General features: G+C 40.8%; 1 protein-coding gene across 1 annotated transcript in view; it reads left to right on the top strand.

The window, feature by feature from the left end:
• Armc1 (armadillo repeat containing 1) overlaps positions 1 to 24,385 on the top strand; it is a 34,939-nt gene extending 10,554 nt beyond the window's left edge. The window contains exons 3-7 of the mRNA XM_034500565.2: positions 8,582 to 8,673; positions 13,280 to 13,469; positions 21,413 to 21,529; positions 21,614 to 21,688; positions 22,282 to 24,385. Coding sequence (XP_034356456.1) covers positions 8,582 to 8,673; positions 13,280 to 13,469; positions 21,413 to 21,529; positions 21,614 to 21,688; positions 22,282 to 22,473 — 666 coding nt within the window. The 3' untranslated portion in view covers positions 22,474 to 24,385. The remainder of the gene's footprint in view (positions 1 to 8,581; positions 8,674 to 13,279; positions 13,470 to 21,412; positions 21,530 to 21,613; positions 21,689 to 22,281) is intronic.
• The last annotated feature ends 233 nt before the right edge of the window (positions 24,386 to 24,618 follow it).

Raw genomic sequence — 24,618 nt, 5'->3', positions numbered from 1 at the left:
GAGTTATCTAAAGGCCAGGGGCTTAGCTAATTAAGTTATTCCCTCCCCTCTTCCCCCTCCCTATAAAAGGCCAGGTGAGCCTGGCTTTCAGGGGAGCGCTCATCATCTACACCCACTTGCCATGCCATGAGCAATAAAAGCTTTGGGAAACACCACGTGTCGCCTGATCTGCTGCCGCCAGGTTCCCAGCCTTTGGAGCCACAGCCAGCCCAAGGTGGCTGTGTGAATGTGGGACCCTGCCGCAGGACTTCCTCCCCACCCCCGCGAGATTTCTTCCCCACAATGAATTTGCTATAGTCCCTTAACTCAAAGGCTGACCATCTCAAATCTGTTAAAAAAGTTAAAGAAGGACTGGGCCTAAGCCTTGTATTCCTAAATGTGTTATATAGGTACAATGCCTATGAGAGTAACAATATTCATCTCACTTTTATATCAATAAGAAGCTCGTACCAATGAAAACCTTAAATTTGTAATCAAAGTAAATTTGTGCCATTTAAGAAGTTATAACTTCATCTTGATAATAATTGTACAGATTTCTACCAATAGGTTATGGCTATGCAATAAATCCTAGCTAATCCTCCCTATTCCCACAAAACCACTACTTTTCCCTAGAAAGACAGCCCAACATTTACCACCTTAGTCCCCAAGCCCAGGGAATAGGGGTGCTGACTCTTCATTAACTTCTTCAAGCTGATTACCGGCATTGAGATATTAGAAGAGGGGTGGGGGGAAGAGTGAATTGATAAGCCTCTGACACTGTGTCTTCACTGCATCCAGATGGAATTCCAGGACCTCAGAGGTTTGAGATTTCTTGCTTGATGGGTAGATACACCAAGGCTGTATTCTGCAATATACATTTCTCAAAACAAATTTTAGTATCAAGATAATTTTTTTAGAGGGCTGACATTTTATTAAAGATGTTGGTTTTAACAGCTTTTCTTCCCCCCCCTCTTTTATTGGATATAATATTTACATTTCAAATTTTATCCCCTTACCTCATTCCCCCCACCACCCAGGAACCCCTTATCCCATCCCCCTCCTCCTGCTTTTATGAGGGTGTGCACCCACCTACCCCCCCACTCCCACCTCCCCACCCTCAGATCCCCCCTCCCCCCCAGGCCTTCTTGGGACCAAAGATCTCCTCTCCCAGTGGCATCTCTTTTATTTATATTGTATTGGAACAAATATCTATACTCAACAAGTTTCAGTGCTTTGTTCATTTTATGTCTAGAGAACATTCCATTGTGTAGACATGACATGACAGTTTAATATAAGGTAAAGAGGACAGATAAGGAAAGGGCAACAACCATCAGACAGATGTAGAATGGAAGAATTTCTGAGTGACATGAAATGTGGTTGGTATCTTCAACTGTAATTAATACAAGAAGGAAAGGCAGCTGGGAGGAGAATACAGTGATGATAGTTGTTTCCTATGCACCTTTGCCTGGGGTTGCTTGTGTTACCAGCCCCTCCCAGCTTCCCTTTTGTACTAGCTGCCTGTGGTTCTGGGAGGTGACCCTGATACCAGCCCAGTCCTGAGACCCTTGAATCCACTCCGAGGATGAAACACACACACACACACACACACACACACACACACACGCACGCACGCACGCACGCACGCACGCACGCACGCGCACACACACACACACACACACACAGTTAATTCCTTTACAGTTGCCTTCTTGGCACAGTTGCTGGGCACAGATATCTCCTGCCTGGAAAAGCGTGTCCTTACCAATTTATTGTCTCCATCTCTCCATCTGCCCGGAAGTTAGTGGCCAGTCCTATGTGGCCCCTGCTAGACATCCTTGCCCACCTGCCTGTAGCAGAGGCCTTACATGATTGATGTGTTCTTCTTTCTCCAAAGCATGGCAGAAAAGCTTCCTCCCCTTCCTTGTGTCTTCTTTTCCTCCTGGGACAGTCCTGCCTGTACCTTCTGCCTAGCAGTTGGCCCCCAGCCTTCTTTACTGACAAATGAAGAACCAGTTGGGGAAAAGGACTTTTACCTCAGAGCCTCCCCTTACAGATAGTTACCTTATACATTTCCTTTAAGAGATGCATCAGTCAGATGTTATTCGTGGACCTGACTTATGTCCTGGCTTAAATGAGTTCATCATAGGCCATTTTTTGTGTGGCTGGAAGTTAATGTGCAGCATATGGTAAATGACATCAAGAAGGCATTGTGAAGGCTAGCTAGATGATATGGTAAATGACATCAAGAAGGCATTGTGAAGGCTAGCTAGATGACTCGGCAGTTAGGAGCTTAGACGGCTCTTACAGAGTGGTTGTGGTATGCGCATACATAAGCAACATGTATGCAGGATATGTAAGATAAAACAATTTTTTAAAAATGTAAAGGTTTTACAGCCAGTAAGATAGCTCAGTGGCTGATAAATGTGCTTGTGACCAAGCCTAATGACCTGAATTGATGTCTGGAACCCACTTGTTGGAAGGAGAGAACAAACTGCTACAAGTTGTCTCTTGACTTCCATGCATTGTGTTCTGCTGCAGGGACATGCACACAAAATGAATAATGTAAAAGTCAAATTAAAAAATTTAATGTTCTCGGGCTGGAGAGATGGCTGAGTGGTTATGAGCACTGACTGCTCTCGCAGAGGTCATGAGTTCGATTCCCAGCAACCACATGGTGGCTCACAACCATCTGTAATGGGATCTGATGCCCTCTTCTGGTGTGTCTGAAGACAGCGACAGTGCACTCATATACATTAAATAAATAAATAAATCTTTTTAAAAAAAATTTAATGTTCTCATGTGTAGTGGCACTAACCTTTAATCCTGGGACCTAAAAAGGCAGAGGTTACTCTTGAGTTTGAGACCAGCATGGTCTACATAGTGAGTTCTAGGCCAGTTAGAGATATATAGTGGGACTCTTTGTCAAAGCAAAACCCAACCAACGCCTTGCTGTTGTGGCATTACTAATTAGACAATAAAACCGTGTTGAGACTTGAAGAAAAGGTTGTTATTTTTTTTTTAAAGTCATTTGTGTAGGATTTTCTTAAGATAATTCAAAGCTAATGTCTTCCTGGGCATGATTCACACACCTTTAGTCCCAGGATGTGGTAGGCAGGGCCAGGGTGGTTCCAAGCTGGCCAGGTAAATACAGTGGAGAACGTTTCAAGACCCAAAACAACAACACAAGACCAATGTCTTAGAAATGTAGGGAAATACTTTGATCAGTTATGACAGGAGAGAGACAGAGATGAGACCAGATTGTCACATGACCACGGGGTCACCACACATGTCCTTTACTCTGCATGCTCCATGTTTCTATAAGACATGGGTCTGTGATGGGAATCTTTGCACATACAGGGTGGAGGCAGGAGAGTCAGGAATTGAAGGCCAGCCTGGGTTACATGAGATTAAGTTGTCTTGATCAAATAACAGGCACAAACATAAGGAAAGAAAGGTTTCTTTTGACGTGGTTTTTTTCCAGAGGGATTTAGTTCATGACGAGGGCATGGCAAGAGCAGCTCAGTCCATGAGTTAATGGAGGCGAGAACATGTGGTAGACTCCTGAAATCACAGTAAATGTGAAGCAACTGAACAGAGGCTAGGAGTGGGTCTACTCACCCCCACAATTAATTTAGCCAGAGTTTCCTACAAGAATACAGTCTTCGAAATAGTCCTACAAGCTGGATCAACTCTTTTTTGTTTGTTTTGTTTTGGAAATATAATCTCCTACTATATGAAACCTGTCCTGTCTCACCTTTCTTAGTTTGGGATTAGAGGTATGGCACCTTCACAGCTGACTGGTGTAGGTAATTTTTTGAGGAGAATTCCCTAAGTATAGAAATTAGGATAGGCTGTTTACTGTGGGGGAGGGTCACATTGCTCATCAATATTGAGAACTGCTTAGTGCAGTAGTATTGGATTAATATGATCCTATGGCTGGATTATTAAACTACTTTTCTTCCCACTTCAGGCCTGCTATAGGCTCTGATCGCCTAATAGCTGGATTTATCCAGGGTTGGTACTTGGCCAGGTAAGTTGGGCAGAATGGCTGTAAGGTACTTAGAGTAGGATAATGGCAGGAGTGGCTAACTGGTGAGATTATAGGTTGGCCTGAGCAGAAAGGGAGCTGGAAGAGAAGGCTGGACCAGTGAAACCTAGAGGCTGGCAGAGGGCTGAGTTCTAAACAAGGATGACAAGCACATGTGCATCTTAATAGTTGTCCTTACATAGCATCATGTCAGAACTTTATTTTAGTTCAGTGGTCACCTCCCAGTTTTATAGTAAGCATTTTCAGCTTACTTGTTCACGTTTAACATGATCGTATGTTTTATTTTTATATGATGTGAGAGTCACACAATGGTGTGTTACATCTTAATGTACCATATGAAGATCATTTGTCTTTACCTTAGGCATTGATATTAAATAGAGAAACTAGTCCCCATCATGGCTTCCTGTCCCCATTAGCACCTGTGGTATCTTGTGTTCCTTTTTCTCCCATTGTTGTGTTATTTTCATCATATATCATACTTCTCTGTGTTTCTACTGTATGTATATATGCATACATACTGCTTTTCAGTGTTCTTTCAGTCTTTGTGTGTGTGATACTCAGAATTGAACTAGAACCCCATACATACATACCAAGCAAAAGCATTTAGTTAGCTCTAAAATATATTTAAAAATGTAAAATACGGTTGTTTTTTCAGTTTGTTTTTGTCTGCGACAGACCCTCACTTGGGACCTGCATGCCTTTGCCTTTCAGATGTTGTGATTACAGGCATGTGCTACCATTCCCAGTTTCAAGTAGTATGCCTTTTGAAAGTTTGGAGGACTTCAAGGGAAGGGAGGAATAGGAAGAGGAATTGGAGTGCTGGTGCCCTGTAGTCCAAGCTGGTCTCCAGCTTTGGTTTTGTTTGGAGACACAGTCTCATTTATCCCTGACTAGCCTGGACCTTACTTTTATAGACCAGGCTGGTCTTGAACTCATAAAGATTTGCCTTCTCCAGCCTTTAAAGTGTTGGGATAAAAGGCATGTACCACCGTGTCTGGCCTTGCCTTTAACTATTAACCCCCCTTGTTCATTTTTCCCAGAGCTAAGAATTGAAGGTCTGTGCCATCACATTCAATTTCATCTGTTGTTTATATTCATTCTTACCTTTCCCATTTTTAGGGTTCTTCATTCCTAAACATAGACTGGGATTTGTGTCAACATCTTTTTACTCTCCTGCTTGAGGAACTTTTTTTTTTTTTTAACATTTGCAGTACAGGTTTGTTATTGTTTTCCTATACTTAAAAATTATTGCTGCTGTTTGTCTCATGGCTTATGGCTTTTGTTGTTTTTTGATTGTTTTGTTTTTTTCAGATAAGGTCTCACCCTTAATAGTCCAGGCTGGCTTAGAACTTACTATGTAAATCATGCTTGCCGGAAATCTGTCTGCCTCAGCCCCACCATGCTGGGGATACAGGAGTGAGCACCAGAGCAGGCTGCCAACTTATGTGATTTCTAATAAGAAAAGTGGTGTACTTGTTTTGAGCATTTTTTTTTTTTATGCTTCATGCTTCTGTACATGTGTGTTTGTATCACGGTCAGAAAACAACTTGCAGGGTGAGTCTTACTGTTGGAATGTAGCTTGTCAGGCTTTGTGGCCAGTGAATTTATATGCTCCCATCTCAAGGGTCTCTCTCTCTCTCTCTCTCTCTCTCTCTCTCTCTCTCTCTCTCTCTCTCTCTCTCTCTCTCTCGTGTGTGTGACGTGAGACACAGACAGAGAGACAGAGGGCTCATTTGTGGAGGTCAGAGGACAGCTTTCAAGCGTGTGTTTTCTCCTTCTCCCTTATATTCTGGAGATTGACTTCAGGCAACCCTTTTACTCACTGATAATGAGTAAATGCCATCCTGATAATGGTTTGACTTTATCTGTAACGAAATGATAAGTGTATTACAGATTTTGATGTACTTTCTTTTTATTGTTTTACTTGGGATTTGTTGACTTTCTAGGGTCTGTGGGTTTAAATCTCCATGTTGAAATTGTTATCCATTGGGTTTTTTTTTTTTTTTTTTGAAGGTTTTTATTTTTAATTTTTAGTGAACGCCTTTCCCCTCCCAGTGTCTAGGTCCACGTATGTCAGCATATGCTGTCCTGTAGGCACTAGTCCTTTATGTCCGTTCATTTCACCTCCTTTCTTCCTTTTTGCCCTTTATTTTGGCTGGTCTGTTGCTACATTTTAAAATGCACTGCTCTTTATTCTGTAATCTCTAGACTGTTTCATGTCCAGTGCTCGCTCTGTATGAGTTGCTTGCCGTCTTACTGGCCTCCATGTCTCCTCCTGATGTTTATTTTTCATTCTCATCCTCAGACATGGAGTAGGAAATAGATAGCTCGTTCGATGTCTTTCTAATTTGTAATCTCTGCTTTGCATTTTAATTACTTTTTGCCTCCCTATCTGGATGTAGTTATATTTACCTGCATTTTTTTCTAACCTGATGATTTTCTAATTATGCCAGGCATTTAAATCTTTTAATATGTTGGGTTTTTGAAATTGTTTTAAATATTCCTATAAATTCTGTTGAGTTTTGTTCACTTTTGGTTTTAGGATAACTTGGGGCCAGTTTGATTTTTGAGATTGCTATGGGATTTGTTAGACTGTATGCACTTTGTGATACCTCCACTGCCAAGGTGAAACACATCCAAGCATTTGCCCCAGTGTGTGGGGAGGTCTTTGTTCTTCTGGCAAATGTCATCCCAAAGTATTTGCACCTCATCCTGAGCTCAGGGTTGGTTTGTTTTACTTTCTGCTGGAATTATTCCCGAATATACAGATCAGTACTCAGACAGGACTCTCCTCCCTTCTTAGATCGCTGGAATTCTTGCTGTGGAAGCTGCAGTGTATCATCACAGTACATGCTTTTATCCCAACATCTTTACTTGCAATCGTTCACTGGTCTGGTTTTCTGGCTTCTGCTACACTGTCAACACTGGAACCCCACTGGAGCTCCTCTCGGATATTCAGCTGCTGCCCTCTATCGTGGAGATCCTGGACCTTTGGATCTCTACCTTCCCGAGCTCCAGCAGTTCATAGACAAGTAGATGTGGATGGAGTAGGGCACGGGTGGTAGCTCAGTTGGTCAGCCTAGCAGCTCTTCCCCATTCCACCAGATGAGCCACCCAGCACTGTCCTGGCTAGCTCACCCAAAGGCCAAGGCCAACTCCCTTCAGGGCCAGCTCACGTGATCCCCTGCTAATAGGATCAGCTCTGTTACACTCCCAGGGAAAGGTGCAGGGCCTGCTCTCCTGTTCTCACACCCTCAGGGCCGGCTTACCTGTGTGCCCCTGCTACCAGGGCCAGCTCTACTGTGCTGCTACCCAGGTGAGGTGTGGGGCCAGCTCTCCCAAGTGCTGTGGCCAGTGAGGGACTGGGCCAGTTCTGCTCAGCCCTTGGACATCAGTATGGTCCCGGGGAGCAGCCCAGACCAAGGACATCCACATGGCCTTTAGTCATAGCATGGGCCATGGACATCAACACAGACCTGTGCTGCTGCAGGGCCACAGACCGAGATAGAACCCTCAGTGGCAGCAGGGACCAGGACCTCACCGCAGCCTCAGGTGACAGTGCAGGCTACTCACTCCCATCATTCTGTTCCTCACCACCCTTGTGTCTCCAGTTCCATATCTTTCTGTAGTGCTCAAAGCATCCCACTTCTCTTTCTCTCATCTCTCTACCACAGACTTGAACATCATAGTGGCATCTCAGTGGGTGGGCCACATAGCATTTTTTACTTGAAAGGCAAAGGCCCAATGAGAATATGAATGCTAAGTAGGCTGAGATAGCTATGAATGATGGTGATGAAGTCTGGGTATGATAGCAATATTTAGGTGTAATGGGAAACATCCAAACAACCTCAAAGAATCAGCATGTGAGGGAAATAGTGACAAAAACATACTCATTGTAAGAGAAAAAGGACCCGAAGAAGTTAGCTTAACTCAGAACTCGGCCATTAGTTCATCTTATAATTTTTTTTTTTATTTATTTTGATGTTTTGAGATAAGGTTTCCTGTAGTCCAGGGTGTCCTGAGACTTACTATGTAGTCAAGGCTAGCCTTTGACTCACAGCAAACTCTCCTGCCTCAGCTTCCTTCATGGTGGGATTGCAGGCACTGCCACTTTGCCTCTTTTGTTGTTGTTGTTTTGTTTATTTTCTACTTAAAATACATTTGAAGGGTGTAATACAGTAAAAACAGGACTCAGTTCATTTTGTAAGGTTCACTGTGTGCTTTCACCCAGCAGTTGATTTAAGTAATGAACAAAAGCATCTAGGGCAGTGATGGCTGTTGGAGCTACTTTTTGAGATTAATAAATGGAGTATAGCTCCTTGTAGCCTCATCAAGATGAAACGATAAACTGAAGCTTCCTAGTGTTGACCTTGTAGATAAGGTCAGAACGCTCATTCCATGCACCATTTCAGTTTCACGTCACAGTTAAAGGAGTATTAAAAATCAGTTGATGCTGAAAGTAAAAACATATTTTTCTTACTGCTCTTGCAGTAAGTTTTAGGTGACCCTAATTTTGAGCAGTTTGGACGTGTAAACTGACTCTTGTTTTGCTTGCAGGCGCTCCGATACTTGGCTGAATGTCGTGCAAACAGAGAAAAGATGAAGGGAGAACTGGGGATGATGCTGAGTTTGCAGAATGTCATCCAGAAGTAAGTCCAGCAGGCGGACAGGAATTCAGTAGTGTCCTCTGAGGTCCTGGAAAGATGCTCTGTGCAGACTGAACCAAGACTCAAATTTTATTTTCTTTTTTAAGCTTCAAATATTATTTAGAAAATTTAACAGAAGATAGACTTCTGTAGGTTTTATATCCAAAATTTTTTTGCTAATGAATATTAGTTTTCTGTGTAACCCTGGCTGTCCTGGAACTAGCTCTGTAGACCAGGCTGACCTCAGATATCTGTCTGCCCCTGCCTCCTGAGAGCTAGGATTAAAGGCATGTGCCACCTGGCCTACCTGTTTTTGTTTTTCTTGATAAATGTGGGCATTTATAGTCCTTATAAGTGTTTATATTTTATTTAAGATACTGACATGGTATCCATCCTGTCATTTTTGGAATATTAATAAATATTTCAAAATCCATTTGCTTCTCTCTCCTAAGTTTTAGAGTTAATACTAGAATATTTGCAGCTGATGTGACAGAAAGAGGGAAACAGGTTTTTTTTTTTTTTTTTTTTTTTTTTTTTTTTTTTTTTTTTTTGGTTTTTCGAGACAGGGTTTCTCTGTGTAGTCCTGGCTGTCCTGGAACTCACTCTGTAGACCAGGCTGGCCTCGAACTCAGAAATCTGCCTGTCTCTGCCTCCCAAGTGCTGGGATTAAAGACGTGCGCCACCACCGCCCGGCTGGGAAACAGGTTTTTGTTCAGATTTGAAGACAACTGAGTATCCATGGCTTTTAGTATCTCTCCCTTCTCGTTGTACTTTCTAGTTCATTAATTGCTGTTTGTGAGTTTATGCATTAGGATTTAAAATTCATTTATTTTCTCTTGGCTAAAAAAGGATATCAAGAAATCACTCACAGGCCATTGTCTAAAAATTAAAATACACGATATATGTGTGTGTGTTTTATTTTGAACTGCTAATCTTCCTGCCTTTACTCCAGAGTGTTGGTATTGGATGTCTGCCACCATATCTAGATTCTGTGGTGTACAAGAAGAAACTCAGGGATTCATTCATGCTAGTCATGCACTCTTATCAACTGAGCCGTGTGTGTGTGTGTGTGTGTGTGTGTGTGTGTGTGTGTGTGTGTTTGCGCGCGCGCGCGTGTGTGAACAAGAACAAGTTTTATACTGAATGAAGCTTTATAATAAAGTAATGAGTTGACGCTGACTTGGTAGCAGAACATCCAGACAGCTAATCATGGTAGAGGATCTGCAGCGGGACAGTATGGGCACTGTCCCTATGATTACATCATCCCGGCTTTACTCAAAAGGCCCTTCATCAGGGTCATGGAAATTGAAAGTTGCTTTTGGTGAACTTATGATTCTGATTGAAAGCTCATGGAAACTTAGAGCCATTTAACTTGATAAATACAATTGTATATATCTGTATATTTTAAATTAGTAGCATGTGTATTCCTTAAACAGGCATAGTTATTGAAGTTCAAAGTAAGTGGTACAAAGCAGATGTGGAAACTTAGATTTAAAACTAGTATTGAGCTAGGCGGTGGTGGCGCACACCTTTAATCCCAGCACTTGGGAGGCAGAGGCAGGTGGATTTCTGAGTTCAAGGCCAGCCTGGTCTACAGAGTGAGTTCCAGGACAGCCAGAGCTACACAGAGAAACCCTGTCTCGAAAAACCAAAACCAAAACCCAAAAAAAAAGCTAGTGTTGAAGCCAGGTGGTGGTAGCACACACCTTTACTCTAAGTACTCCAGAGGCAGAGAGCCAGGTGTGATTATAATTCATACCAGAAATCTCAGCATGCAAGAGGCTGAATCAGAAGGATTGCCAGGAGTTAGAAGTCAGCTTAGGCTATAGAGGGTGCTTCTGAAAACAAGAGATGGCTCAGTGGTTCAGAGCACCTGGCTATTCTTTCTGAGGACCCAGGCTTGCTTCCCCCACCCACAACTATCCAAGATGCCCGTTCTAGGGGATCTGATGCCCTCTTTTGGCTTCTGTAGGCACTGCATGCATGTAGTGCACAGGCATACACACAAGCAGAACACCCATACACATAAAAATAATAAAACATTTAAAAACCAAAATGTTGAAAAATTAAAATATAGTTTATATTTGAACTTTAAAAGTTTAAGGTAAGTTTAGGTTACAACATTTAACCTGTAAAGGTAATTTGTTAACCCTAGTTGGCTCAAGGGTATGGTTAAAAAAGGATGTATATGGAAAAGATAAATAAATTGGTAGAGTGACTGATCACTCTGAGTTTACTAAGAGAAACTGAAGACATTGTCTCGGTAGATCATCAGGGAAGATCTGAGATAAAGTTAGAAATGTTGTACATTAATGTCTTAGGCATAAAGAAGGGTAGAATTGGGTTGGGCATACTCCAGATTTCAGTACACATTCAACAAGAAAGGAAGCAGATGGGCCCAGTCTCTGGTTACAGTATAGACCTGACAGCCATCCCAGTGGGCAGCTGCAAACAAAAATGTCTCTTAGAGCAGGCCTACACTGAGCAGAAATGACAGATCTTACCAGGGGCCGCTTGGCAGGGATATCCCCTGCCCTTGGATTTGTGGTGGTTCTAAAGCTGCTGTTCTTGCTATTATGACTGTAGAAGAAAGAGTCCTTTATCTAATTTTCTATCTATCTGTCTGTCTGTCTGTCTGTCTATCTATCTATCTATCTATCTATCTATCTATCTATCTATCTACTATCAATCAATCATCCATGCATCCATCCATCTTACATGGGTATGTTTTTGGTTGTAGAAGTCAGAGGACAGCTTGAGTAAGGACCTTTAACTGCTGAACCACCTCACTGGCCTGAGAGGCCGTGTCTCATGTCTCTCTCTGTGTGTGTCTTTGTGTCTGTGTCTGTGTCTGTACCTGTGCATGTTCAAACCATTTTTTTAGAGGATAGAAGGTAAATTAGGCCCAGAGAGTATGTCTGCATGGCTTCTGATATTAACCTATTTTTTCTGTCATTTGAATAAAGTATATATTTTTAGAAGAGTATGGTGATTCCTTGCTCCACTGTTAGTAACGTATTTAGTACCCATTCTAATTTGGTCCCACAGTCTTTTTAGTAGTAGAGAAAATAAGGACATTGCAAGTCATTTGGGTTCTGTAGATCTCAGCATTTGAAGGTTTCCTTTCAAGCGTGTGTGTGTGTGTGTGTGTGTGTGTGTGTGTGTGTGTATGTGTATGTGTGTTTTGGTGCTTTTTTTGCTGCCCTTCAAGCTTGGGACAAGTTACCTCTGTTCATTAAAATAAGCATTCGAAGCATTTATATTTGAATGGTGTGTTAATATAGGTAGTCTAGTTAGCCTAGTTAGTCTGCCTCTTAGTGTTAGAATTACAGGCAGACTATTACAGGTGGGCTATCCTGCTACCTTGCATTTCCTTGGGTGCTGGGGATCCAAACTCCATTTCTCACTCTTGCATGCCACATACTTTCCCTACTGAGCTCTCTTCCTGGCCCTGCTAATATTTTTTGAAATGGTATTGTTAATGTGCTTGCCAGCAGTTTCCATCTCTCTGGATCTTTTTCACACATTGAAAATTACCTGAACTGCAGCTCTCTGCCTCTACAGTTCAACTTTAAAAATGGCTTAAACTACCTGAACCAATAAAAGAAAGACGATTTGAACAAAAAGCATGCTAGTAGTGGTTCAAAGAAATTTTATAACTTGATCTTGTTACTTGGTTTTCTAGTTAATGATTTTAATTAAATGTAGTTTTATGTTATGCTAGGATAGATTATGAATCTCAGTCATGTTTTAAATGAAACTAGGAGATTATTATAACTTAGCCAGGCCTGGTGGCTTATTATAAGTGTCTTAGTTAGGGATTCTATTGCTGTAAAGAGACACCATGACCACAGCAGCTCTTAAAGGAAATCATTTAATTAATACTGGCTTCCAGTTCAGAGGTTTAGTCCATTGATCACTGTGGGAAGCCTGGCAGTACATAGGCAGGCATGGTGCTGGAGAGGTAGCTGAGAGTTCTAAATCAGGATCAGCAGACAGCAGGAAGAGAGAGTGTGACACTGGGCCTGGCTTGAGCACTCCATACCTCACAACCCATCCACCAGTGACATAACTTTCTCCAACAAGGAGGGCCACACCTCCTAATTGTACCACTCCCTGAGTCTCTGGGGGCTATTTTCATTCAAACCACCAGAATGAGGTAGAGGAAGTTAGCCTGGACTGTGTAAAAGGTTGAAGGGAGATCTTACAGGCTACATGCTTTCCCTACATTATTGATGATTCTTAATTCTTTCCTTTTCATTCTTTGAATCAGAATCTTGTATTATAGACTGATCTCAAATTTGTGTAGCCAAGGAAGACCTTGAACTTCCTGCCTCTTCCTCCTGCATATGGTTATTTTAGGAGGATGTCACTGTACCCTGTTTATGTGATAATGCTAGAAACTGAACATAGAGCTTTCTACATGTTAGCCCAGCACTCTGCTGTCTGAACTGCACCATCAGTTTCCACTATTGCTTATTCTAAGACTCACTGCTGTTTCTTTGTAATTGAACAAGGTATCAGGATGAAGGAAACAAAACTCATCAAAATTGAGAAGTAAAATTATGAAACCAGTAAAAGTGACTATATTTATGCATTTTTTTTCAAGGACTACAACTCCAGGAGAAACAAAACTTCTGGCCTCAGAAATCTATGACATTCTTCAGTCCTCCAATATGGCTGATGGTGATACTTTTAATGAAATGAATTCACGTAGAAGGAAAGCTCAGTTTTTTCTGGGAACTACAAACAAACGTGCCAAAACAGTAGTTTTGCACATAGATGGTCTCGATGACACGGTAAGACTTACAGATGTGGTTCGTAAGACGACTGTGAGAAATTGTATCACCAAACTCGATCTTTACAGTCACTTGCTAACATTTGCTAAGAAAAAGTTGCAATATTGATATTTTATACTTAAGACAAAAAGGTCATCCTATGCTAAAGATACTGGCTAGTCAGCATACCTAGCAGTTTTAAATATGTAATAAAACATCTGACCTAACAGAAATGCAAGACTTGTAAATAGGTCTAATTACAGCTGTGTATGATTTATGTAGATGAGATATAACTTACTAACATCAGAAATGGGATAGGACAGTTCCATTAGGTCCTGTAGGTATTAAAAGGTTCTTTGGTTAGGTTAGCATGACTTTTGAGGGCTCGTCTGGATTATAGCATGGATCCGTGCATCACTTTGCATTCCATTGAGTCGTATGCAGTACTACTTTGCTTTGTTTCTACATCTTGTCTTTTTGAAACCTGCAAAGAGCCCGTGTGTTATAATTTTTTTTTTTTCTTTTTAAAGAACAGTGCCAGCATCCTCTTGGGCATATGTACCTAGAGGCATTGCTCAGCCATATGGTAATTATAGGCTTAATTTTTTTTGATGAACTATCAGATTGTTCACAGTGCCTGCACAATATTATATTTCAACCAGCATTGTATGAGGGCCTAGTGTCTCCACATCTTGTAGTAGTTTGGAGGTTTAATGGTTTTGATCTATAGTCTCATGATAACTAATGGGGTGGAGCAATATTTTAGACATATATTGGTCATTGCTTTAGTGGTTAAATTGGAGTTTATTTGTGTATGTCTTTTAGTTCAGACTTATATTTTAGGGAATATTCCTTTCCTCTTTGTTCTTTGACCAGTTTTAAATGGTCTTTTATTGCTCCGCATTGAATGTTGTGTATACTCTTAAACACTGAGCCATCTCTCCAACCCCACTTTTTGTACATTTTATTGAAATCATCAGTGAGACCATTTGGCCCTGGGCTTTGTTTGTTGGACACTTCTTTTGACCATTAATTAAATTTCTTTATGTGCTTTATTAGATCTATAATCTTCCTCCCCCCTTTTTAAATTAAGCTTTGGTTGTTTATGTCTTTGTAATAATGTTTATATTTTGGTGAGGTGGTATAATATTGGCAAACAGTTCTTTACAGTGTTTGTACAGGCTGAGTGCCCTTGAACTAAAAATTCAAGTTTTGAAATGCTTCAAGATCCAAACCTTAATTTTTAAAATATCAATGTGATGCTCAAATAGGTTTGGAGTTTGGAGAATAAAATTTTATTTCAGATTAGTAAGTTTTCTCTGCCCATGAAATAAGCCAATTCAGGCCAAATTACAGATTTTAAAGCAGCTCTTGGCGGGTTCACTGAAAATGGGGCCAGGAAAATCACGATGAAGACAGGGAGACAGAGAGGGACAGTCAGAGAGAGAAAGAGCAAAGAGAAGAGGAACACAGGGAGGGAAGAAGGGAGGAAGAGAGAGAGATTGAAAGATCAATTTGGGGTGACAGGAGGCCCTTTTAATGCACAGCACACAGCTGGCCCGAGTGGGTGATAATGTAAGCAGTTGCTAGGTTCCTGAGGACAGGCCAGTGGAACAGCCTGTGTATTACAGGGTAAGTGTCAGGGGTCCCTGAGGACAGGCCAGTGGAACAGCCTGTGTGTTACAGGGTAAGTGTCAGGGGTCCCTGAGGACAGGCCAGTGGAACAGCCTGTGTGTTACAGGGTAAGTGTCAGGGGTCCCTGAGGACAGGCCAGTGGAACAGCCTGTGTATTACAGGGTAAGTGTCAGGGGTCCCTAGTTTGAAGCCCAACATAGACGTTTAAACTTTCATTCTATATGTCTGAGTGTTTTGCCTGCATATGTATATATGTACTAGAGGCTGGCACTGGATCCCTGAAACTAGAGTTTATGAATGTTGTGAGCTACCATGTAGATGCTGGGGTCTTCCACAAGAAAACAGTTTTATTAAATTGCTAAATCGTCTTTCCAGCTTAAGAATTAATGATTTTCGAATTTGAGATGTTCAACTAGTGAGGTTTACACAAAAGTGTAAAATTTAGAAAAAACTCCCAGATCCAAATCACTTTGAGACCAAGACCAGACAAAGGATACTTAACCTTTAATAACTTTTATTTCTATAAGGTTGGCAGTAGTATTTCTTTCCTTTTTTATTCCTGAGTGCAGTGATTGGCTTTTTCTTGGAAGTTGAAAGTTTATCAGTTTCATAGACCTTTTCAAAGTCCCAAATGTTGCTCTACATTTTAAATTTTTTGAGAGGTGGTGCACACGTGGAAGTGAACAGAAGCTGCTTCTCTCCTGTCCTAGGATCAAGCTCAGATTGTCACAATGGTAGCAGGCATCCTTGCTCATCCTGCCATCATTGGTTCTGTGGGTGTGGGTTTTTTGGTTTGTTTTTTGATTTTGTTTGTTTGTTTTGCTTGTTTGGAGACCTGGTCTCACTTTGTATCCCAGATTGACCTTGAACTCAGGCAGTTCTAGCTCAGCCTCAGGAACACTGTGTTCCCTAATTAGGAATATGCTGCTATGCTTGGGCTGAGAACCATTTTTTTTAAAGGACACCAAGGTTTTATTGAGAAATAGAGTAACAGTTCTTAGCAGCAGGGAGTAAGTAGTCCCCCAGATGTGCCAAGAACCGCCTTTTGATAAAGATTTTTCTCATTTAAGATTTTTTCATGTTCTCAATTTGTTATTCCTTCTAGCGGCTTCAAAGCAACTATTTGTGTTCTTTTTCTCTTTCCCTTTCTCCCATCCCTCTTCTTTCCCCCTCCACTTACCCACTTCCTCCCATCTCCTTCAGTCCTCCCTCCCCTTCCTCCCCTAGCTTTTCCCTCCTCCTTCTCCCTTCACTTTCTCCCATCCCCTTCCCCCTCCTCTTCCTCCCATTCCCCCTCTTCCTTCAATTTCTTGCCTGACTTTTACCTTCCCTTCCCCTCTCCCCTCCCAACAGGGTCTCATGTCTTCTAGCTTTATCCTTTTTATTGCAGTTTGAACATTCACCTTTCCAAGTTTATTTTCATATGTCCCAAAGCCTTCTTTTTATTTTTGTTTAAATTTGGTTTTATTTTTGATGAATATGGACTTCATGATGATGTTCCTCTAGTGCACTTTAAGACAGCCACATGATGCCATCTTGTGTTCAGAACTCTGCGTCATTTGTCTTGTCTTCCTCTCTCCTCTTCTTCCCCCACTGCCTGCTTCTTAGTTGTTCACTGTTGTTCCCTTTTTTATGCCAAGGCAGAAGAGAAGTCTTTCACAGCTAGCTTTAGGGCTCACAGCTTCTTGAATCATAGGGTTGTGCTCTGCGGTCTGAGTTTGAAGCTCTCTGACTAGCAGGAGCCCAGTCTTTTCTTTGTGTGTGTATGTTTTGTTTGTTTGTTTCTGTTTTATCTAACTTCTTGGCTTTGTGAATTTAAATTTATGGCGGATTTGGTGGATTTTTCTATCATATCGTCAAAACGGATTTCTCTCCCTTTTTCCTGGGTCTGTCAGGGATTCTTAATTATGTGCTGTCTGTCACTTGAGATTTCTTTGCCATTCACTGGTGTCCTGTTTACTTCATCCTTTCTTTTATTTACGGTCATTTCTGTTTCTGTGTTTCTTAATTTCCTCTCTGAGTGCTGAGTTTGCTATTATTATTCTTGAGCGTATCTCATTATAAACATTGCTTTACGGTATATTTTCACATCTGACTTAGATATTTTATGCTGTCACCATAGCATGTTTACACTGTTATCTTCTTAAACATGGAAACATTTTAGGAAAATTGTTCAGTGCCCCTGTGCACTAATTCTACCACCTGTATTGTTTCTGAGTATATTGGTTTTGATTGGTTTTTCTAGTTTAGTGTAGCGTTTGTGTGCTTCTTTTAAATGTCTGGTAATTTTTTATTTACCGGGTTTATTTGCCAGATATTTTGTGTATTGTGGAACACAGAATGTGTTTGTATGCATAGCCTGTAAATGCTCCTCAGCTTTAGTCTGGTTTTCTTTTTTTTTTTTTCTGTGTAGCCCTGACTGTCCTGGTGCTCACTCTGTAGACCAGGCTGCCTACCCCTGCCTCCTGAGAATTGGGGCCAAAGCAGTCCCCCTAGTCCCTGCTCAGCTTTATTGTGAACCAACTGTTGCTTGTTAATAGTGGACCTTGAGTTTTGTTTATTATTATGTAGGATTCAACCTAGAGATAAGTTTGCTACACTGTTGAGGCAGTGCCCTTCCGAATGCTATTCCTACCCTGTGGACTCTATTGTAGCTCATGAGGATGTGTTGCTTTCCTAACCTAGCATGAGCTCATGAGTTAGTTGTTCCTTCCCCAGCTGAATTTTGCTCAGCCTCGGGTTGCTTGCTAGCATCCATCCATTGATCACAATCAGCTCCAAGTGACCGCTGCACACTTGACTCTGGAGATAGTGGCTGTCTTTCTGTGTGGCTCCTTCCTCTTTTGTCCTCCTTTCATTCTTAATTTGCTTTGCCTTTAGAATTATAGTTGCTTTAACCTACCTTAACTCTGTCCTGAACTCAGGGAGGCTTCTAAGCTCTGGTTGGTTTCTATTAGATTTTTTGTTGCTGTGTCAAACTTCTTAACAGAAATAACTCAAGAAAGGAGTTGCTTATTTTGGCTTACAGCTTTTAGTTCATGGTCCCTGAGGCTTTGGGCCTGAAACACATGCTGTGTCATTGTCCTTGGATAGAGCTGTAGAGGTGGCTGGCTACCTTAAGAAGCAGGAGTATCTGCAGGAACTTTTTTCTTTTCCATTTTTATTCTATCTGGGGCTGCTGCATAAGGGATGACCTCACAGACAATATACTAGAGATGTGCCTTACTGTGAGTGCTTCGTGTACATGTGTACAGAGTTCATGGAGGCTGGAAGAGAGTGTTGGATCCTGTAGAACTGGAGTCACAGATGGTTGTGGGCTGCCATGTGGATTCTGGGACTTGAACCTACGTATTTTGGAAGAGCAGCCAGTGCTCTTTTTAAACCGTTGAGCTGTTTCTCAGGCCACAGCTGTGCTTTCCTAATCTGCTCATTTCTCAGTTCTATCCAGTTGACAGCCAAGATAAGCATCAGTTTGATCTTGCTCACCTCAGTTTTTCTTCTTTCAGAGATGTTACTTCTCCAGTATGTAAGCATCACTAGGTTGTTTTTTTTTTTTCAGTGATATTTTGCCTGTAGTTTTAATTGTTAAATTGTTTTTATAAAGACAATTCATAACCTTTTGCTTTACTTAGGGGCTCAAATCTAAGGTGTTAAGGTTTAGTAAATAAGTGTGTGTGTATCAGGAGGTGCTTCTACAGTCTTATCTGTGACAGAATCAAATACATTAACAAATAATTTACAGAAGCTGAGCTACAAAAGCCCAAAACATTTCTAGAAAATTTCTGATAAATGAAAATTGATTAGATGGAATATATATATATATAAAATATATATATATGTAATATATATTATATATATATATATAATCTCCAATGTATCCTGTTAATTATGTTGAGTATAAATAATAGTTGCCTTTTAAAGGTAACACAAAAATCCAAAACGGGTAAGGACATAAGAATAAGGGTTCAGCACATAAGAATATTTGGTATGCAATCATGAGGACCTGAGTTGTATCCTCTGTGCATGCATTGGTGCACATATGCAAATATATACATGCCTCTCACCTTTCTTTCCCATATATACCACACACTCAAACTTAACTGCTCACAAATATAGGCCAATATATAGTAATTGTTACTGTGCTTGCCCAAATCTGAAATATAGCTCGTGTGATGAGGTCTCCTGAAGGTCAAAGCAAAAAGCAGTTTTTTGATTATAGGCACTGGATAGTGGGGATAAGAAGAGACAAATAGAATAAGATGTGGTAAAGTGGGAAGTGGGGTAATTAGTACCCTGCTTGAAACTATCAAAGGTCATGTGTGAAGGTATTTATTACCTTCATGTTGTAATGGTTGTCTTGAGGTTTACTGCCCCTATCAGTCCTAGTCCTGGGAGCTTCTAGCCTCTGTACAATCTGATCTAGGCCTAGAGTATTTTCAGCCTCTGAGACTTCCTGCTGAACAATCTCACCCGTTTTTGTTCTTTCTGTACTCTGGCTAGCTGGATCAACTCAGCTGTTGTATCTCAAACTCCTCTTCTAACTTGACTGATGCAATCTGGCTTCTCTCTCTCAGCCTCTCCTGCTTTGTTTGGCCTCAAACTACCTCTGACAATCTGATCTAATCTTCTGGCTTCTAATCTATTCTTCTCTGGCTAGTCCTGTCTTCACCTGTGTCTACCTTGTTCTCTCTTCAACCTGCCTCTATAAAACTCTTCTGGTAAAATTGTCTCCTCTCCCCTCTCTCCCTCCCTCCCTCCCTCCCTTCCTTCCTTCCTTCCTTCCGTCCATCCGTCTGTCTGTCTGTCTGTCATCCATCCTTTACTGCTTTCTTAAGTAGTTTCCCTATCCTCTCTTTTCTCATGAGAGTTGTGTATATCCTGTTCTGTCAAATCTTTCTCTGATTGGCACTTTGTCTGCCACTTAATTAGATATAACTTTCAAACATGGGTACTTCCTTCTACAAACTAACTTTACTGTTATTGTTTGATATTAAATGTGTGTACTAAGGGCAAACCTGTATTCTAGCCAGAGGGATTAAGGTGTGTTCTAAGGGTGAGCCACACCACAGCTAGAAACAGGTTTTTCCAGTAAATAACATAGTCTTGGGGTTCACAGTGTGATCAAATATCCTGCAACAGCCATGTGTTATATTTTGTCAATACTAACAGAAGAAAATAAAAACCAAAGAGAGAATATTGATAATACTTGATACTGCTGATTGAATACTTGATACTAATGATTGAAGGATGAACTATTTATAAGGGACAATGACTCAATCACCGAATGCTTTTAATTCTAACTTAAGCTTAGAAATTTTTTTCCAACATATTTTTATTGATCATTTGGGAATTTCACATCATGCACCCCAATCACAGTCACTTCCCAGTTCTTTCAGGTCCATCACTGCCCCCTTCAATCCCCCTCTCACACACAAAAGAAGAGAAAACCAAATCCCACTAGAGATTTGTAAACTAGAGTAGAGGTCTAGGAGTGAATGTTTTAGGCGTACCATATGCTGTCTGTTCTGCTTGCCTACTGTGTGTCATCATTAAGCTGCAGTCAGATGACATGAAGTAAATGAATGTGGTTGTCTCAGTAGAACTTGACAAAACTGGCTGCAGGACTGCAGTTTGATCACTCTTAAGCTTGAGGAACTCCACTTCTCTGTTTTTGAGCACTTTGTTCTGTTATTCATTTGTTCTTTCTGTGATATAAATTAGCATTGGCTGACTTCCTTCTGATAATAAAATTTATTAAAACTACATATTAATATTGAAGTTTGAGCTAGGTGGAGATGGCGCAAACCTTCAACCCCAGCACTTGGGAGGCAGAGGGAGGCTGATCTCTGTGAGTTTGAGGCCAGCCTGGTTTCAGGACAGCCAGGGTTACTCCACCCCCAACCCCCCTCAAATGAAGTCTGCAATGTGCTAGGAATTACTGATAGGTGGGAATCCAAACCTAGTCCAGATAACACATAACATTGTTGCATGCTTTTTATCAGCGGTGGACTGTGGTTTTCTCTGTGGCACTGTAAAATTATAGTGCTGCTGTTGTTACTATGTTAGATATACTTAGGTAGACCAGCAGGTACCTTCAATATTCAGTTCCCTGCAATACCCAGTATAGGAATAAGCTGTTGTAGAGGCTTACTGTAGTAGGCCACACCTTGCAGCTTATGTGTGTACTAGGCTTTGCCATGTAGGTTTGTGTAATTCTGTTCTTTAGTGTTTTAAAATGGACAGAATCAGCACTGATAAGTAGTTCATGTGGCTTAAGTTGATTTCTTTCCTCTACCTGTTTTAATAACTGTTTGCTTTCACTTTTTCAGTCTCGGCGAAATCTATGTGAAGAGGCTTTGTTAAAAATTAAAGGTGTTATTAGCTTTACTTTTCAAATGGCTGTTCAAAGATGCGTGGTGCGAATTCGTTCAGATTTGAAAGCGGAGGTTAGTACTTTCAATGACTGAATATGCATGAAGTTATAAATTAGCAAATCATCATTGAGAATTGTTCCTTTTATCTCTGCCCAGGCTTTGGCGTCAGCAATAGCATCAACCAAGGTCATGAAAGCTCAGCAAGTTGTGAAAAGTGAAAGTGGGGAAGAGGTAAAACTTGTATTTTAGTTTAGTCCTACCAAACTGGAGCTCTTGATTATTTTTTATGATTAGAAAATTATAATATTCATAGAATATATAAGAAATACATATTAATTAATAGTTAATTACTATCTCAGTAGTATAGAGAAATTTTTTCTGAAGTTCAGAGTGTTCTTGTAAGGCAAACTTTGAGCTCAGTGGAGATGTGATGCACGTGTTATATGTAAGTAAAGGATACCATTTCCTTACATTCTTTCAGTACTTTCTTTCTAACTTGAACTAGTTTTGCCCATTGGAGAAAATAAAAGTACACCTCTTTGAACAAGTAAATATGGTGAGTCGTAGCCTCTGTGATGAGTAGAATGCATCTGTAAGCTGTGAGCTCCTTTAGCTTCCTACAGATGCGTTCAGAGTACCCTGCCCCTGTTTAGCCCATTTCTATGACGATAGTTACTCCTGTCCTAGAACCAGCAGAGTGCATGAAAGAAGAAAGCATTAGACTCAGAGAATGAAGGTGATGCTTAGAGTGAGGATGTGGTTTTGGGCATGTATGTGTCATGTTAGGTCGGTTAGTAATGGCTCTTCTGGCTCCTCTGTGTCAGATGCTGGTCCCTTTTCAGGATGCCCCTGTGGAAGTGGAAGAGAACACAGAGCTACCTGAGTACCTGCCTGAGGATGAGAGTCCCACAAAGGAACAGGACAAGGCAGTGTCCCGGGTTGGATCACACCCTGAAGGTGGAGCCAGCTGGCTGAGCACAGCTGCAAACTTTTTATCCAGATCATTTTACTGGTGACTTCAACTTCAGTTTGGGGCTCAAGGACTGTGCGAACCAACAGGGGGCCAGCTTTCCATTGTTGTGGTGAACTGTCAAGTGCAATTGCAATAAATTATCATGGAAAGTTTCTAGATTACATGACTATGTATGCTGCATTTTACATCTTATTGGACATTTTCCGCACAAGACAGAGGCTACAGGTCAAGTTGTTTAGGAAGGTATTTTGGTATTGTTTTCCTTTGCTTAATTGCCTCACATTTTGTTTTGAAAAACATGGGTCCACTGTTAAAACCAAATGTATGTGTAGCTTTATATTCTGTTTTACAGAAGCATGTGATTAGGAAAACTCATTTTCTCCTCAAGCCTCAGGAGATTTCCAAAAAGTTTTGCATAGCTCAAGTTGTGCATGAATTACCAATTTTTTTCCCAGCTTTTCTTCATGAACGATCTATGACATGTGCTTTGGTACCCTTTTCTGAAAGGTGAAAACATACCTACTTAGCTCCCTTTTGTGCCTTTTTTATGTTGCCAACCATGTTTTATAGAAAAGACATTAGTAATGCCATTTTGCAAGTGAAATTATGTTCATTTGAACACAGAAGTACCTAAAAAGGAAAAAAAAAAAAAAAAAACCTCTACAAAAAGCTGTACAGTCTTCCTTGCTATAATTTAGTAAGATTACTGCAGGCCAGTTAAACACAGGGACGCTAGCAGCTGTACAGTGCTTTGGGGAGAAACTGAATGTGGCCAAGCATGGCTCTGTTGACTCCTGCTCACTTAGGCTATAGTGGCTTTTAAGAATTAAATCCACTGTGATGTTTGAGCAGCAGATGGCCTCTTGGCCTTGCTCTGTGGTGACACTGTATTCTTAGAGAAAAGTCATAGATTAAACAACTGACAAACTTGAAAAAGAAAACTAAATTGGATGCCTAGAATGCCACAGTGCCACCTTGGTCAGTCTGACGTTAGACATCGACTGCCTGGACATACCCATCCCAGAGATGACGCTTCTTATTGCCTTTTTCTGGTTATTAAGAAAGTACTGCAGTCAATTTGACTAAAACAGGATCCATGGTATTGTTTAGAAGGAAAGCAAGCCAGCACTGGTCACTTATTTCTATTTTTCCTATCTATCCAGAAAACTGACTTCAGTGAAGGTAAGATACATAAATAGAGACATACACTTGTGTTTTTCTTTAAGACTGAATTACGTGTATGCAATGCTTTCTTAAGATTTTAAAATATTTGACAACTAACATTTTCTTTTTAGAAGTCAGCTAAATGTATTTAAAGGCAACATCATTAAAACTAACAGGAAGAAACTGAAATGCATCTTCACCAGGTAGAGCTGCTGTTTTGCTACTTGGAGAATGTGAAGTGAATTTGGACCCTGGAGGGTTTCCTTGCATCTTTGTTGTTTCTGTTTTAGAGACCTTTGAAGCCACTGCTGTTGCTGGGGAGAAATAACCATACAATACTATGGCCGTGAGACCATGACATTCATTAACTTTGTGGCTTTCGGGAAGGAGGGTGTTGAAGGTATTTAGAGCATTTTCTCTATGCCTGGTCTGTGATTCAAGTGCTATGTACAAGCAGAAAGCAGATGTTTTCAGGGCACATTGCTAGCCTATATTTCTACTTGCTGCCAGAACCAGATATGTTGACAAAACAACAAATCACCTCCTTTCTATATCTATTAAAGCAAAGTTTACTTTCTGTTTCAACAGGTTTTTATTTTATTTTGCATCATCACACATTTATTTAAAAACTATAGCCCTTTTGGTAGTGATGGTCCAGGTCAGTTGGTATTTTGGACTGATGTTTATGTGTATCTAGGTGTGCTTGTTGGACTCTCGGAGAACTTAAAGCAACTATAATGGCAGTTTTTGAAATATATTGTAAAGTAATAAAAGATAACAATGAACATCAAGTGGACATTGTATTTTTAAATTTTTACTTATCAGTTCGCCTGCCTACCCATCCATCCATCCATCCATCCATCCATCCATCCATCCGTCCGTCCTCTATGTCTCTGTGTGCCCATACCTTGGGGAGTCAGGAGAGTATTAGGTCCCTGGAGCTGTCGTTACAGGCAATTGTGAGTTGTCTGATATGGTTGCTGGGAGTTGGGCTCAGTCCTCTGCAAGAACAATACATGTTCTT

The sequence above is a fragment of the Arvicanthis niloticus genome, chromosome 4 (genome assembly GCF_011762505.2).
Source record: "Arvicanthis niloticus isolate mArvNil1 chromosome 4, mArvNil1.pat.X, whole genome shotgun sequence".
In the NCBI taxonomy this organism is placed as follows: domain Eukaryota; kingdom Metazoa; phylum Chordata; class Mammalia; order Rodentia; family Muridae; genus Arvicanthis; species Arvicanthis niloticus.
This window is presented reverse-complemented; position numbering and strand designations above follow the sequence as displayed.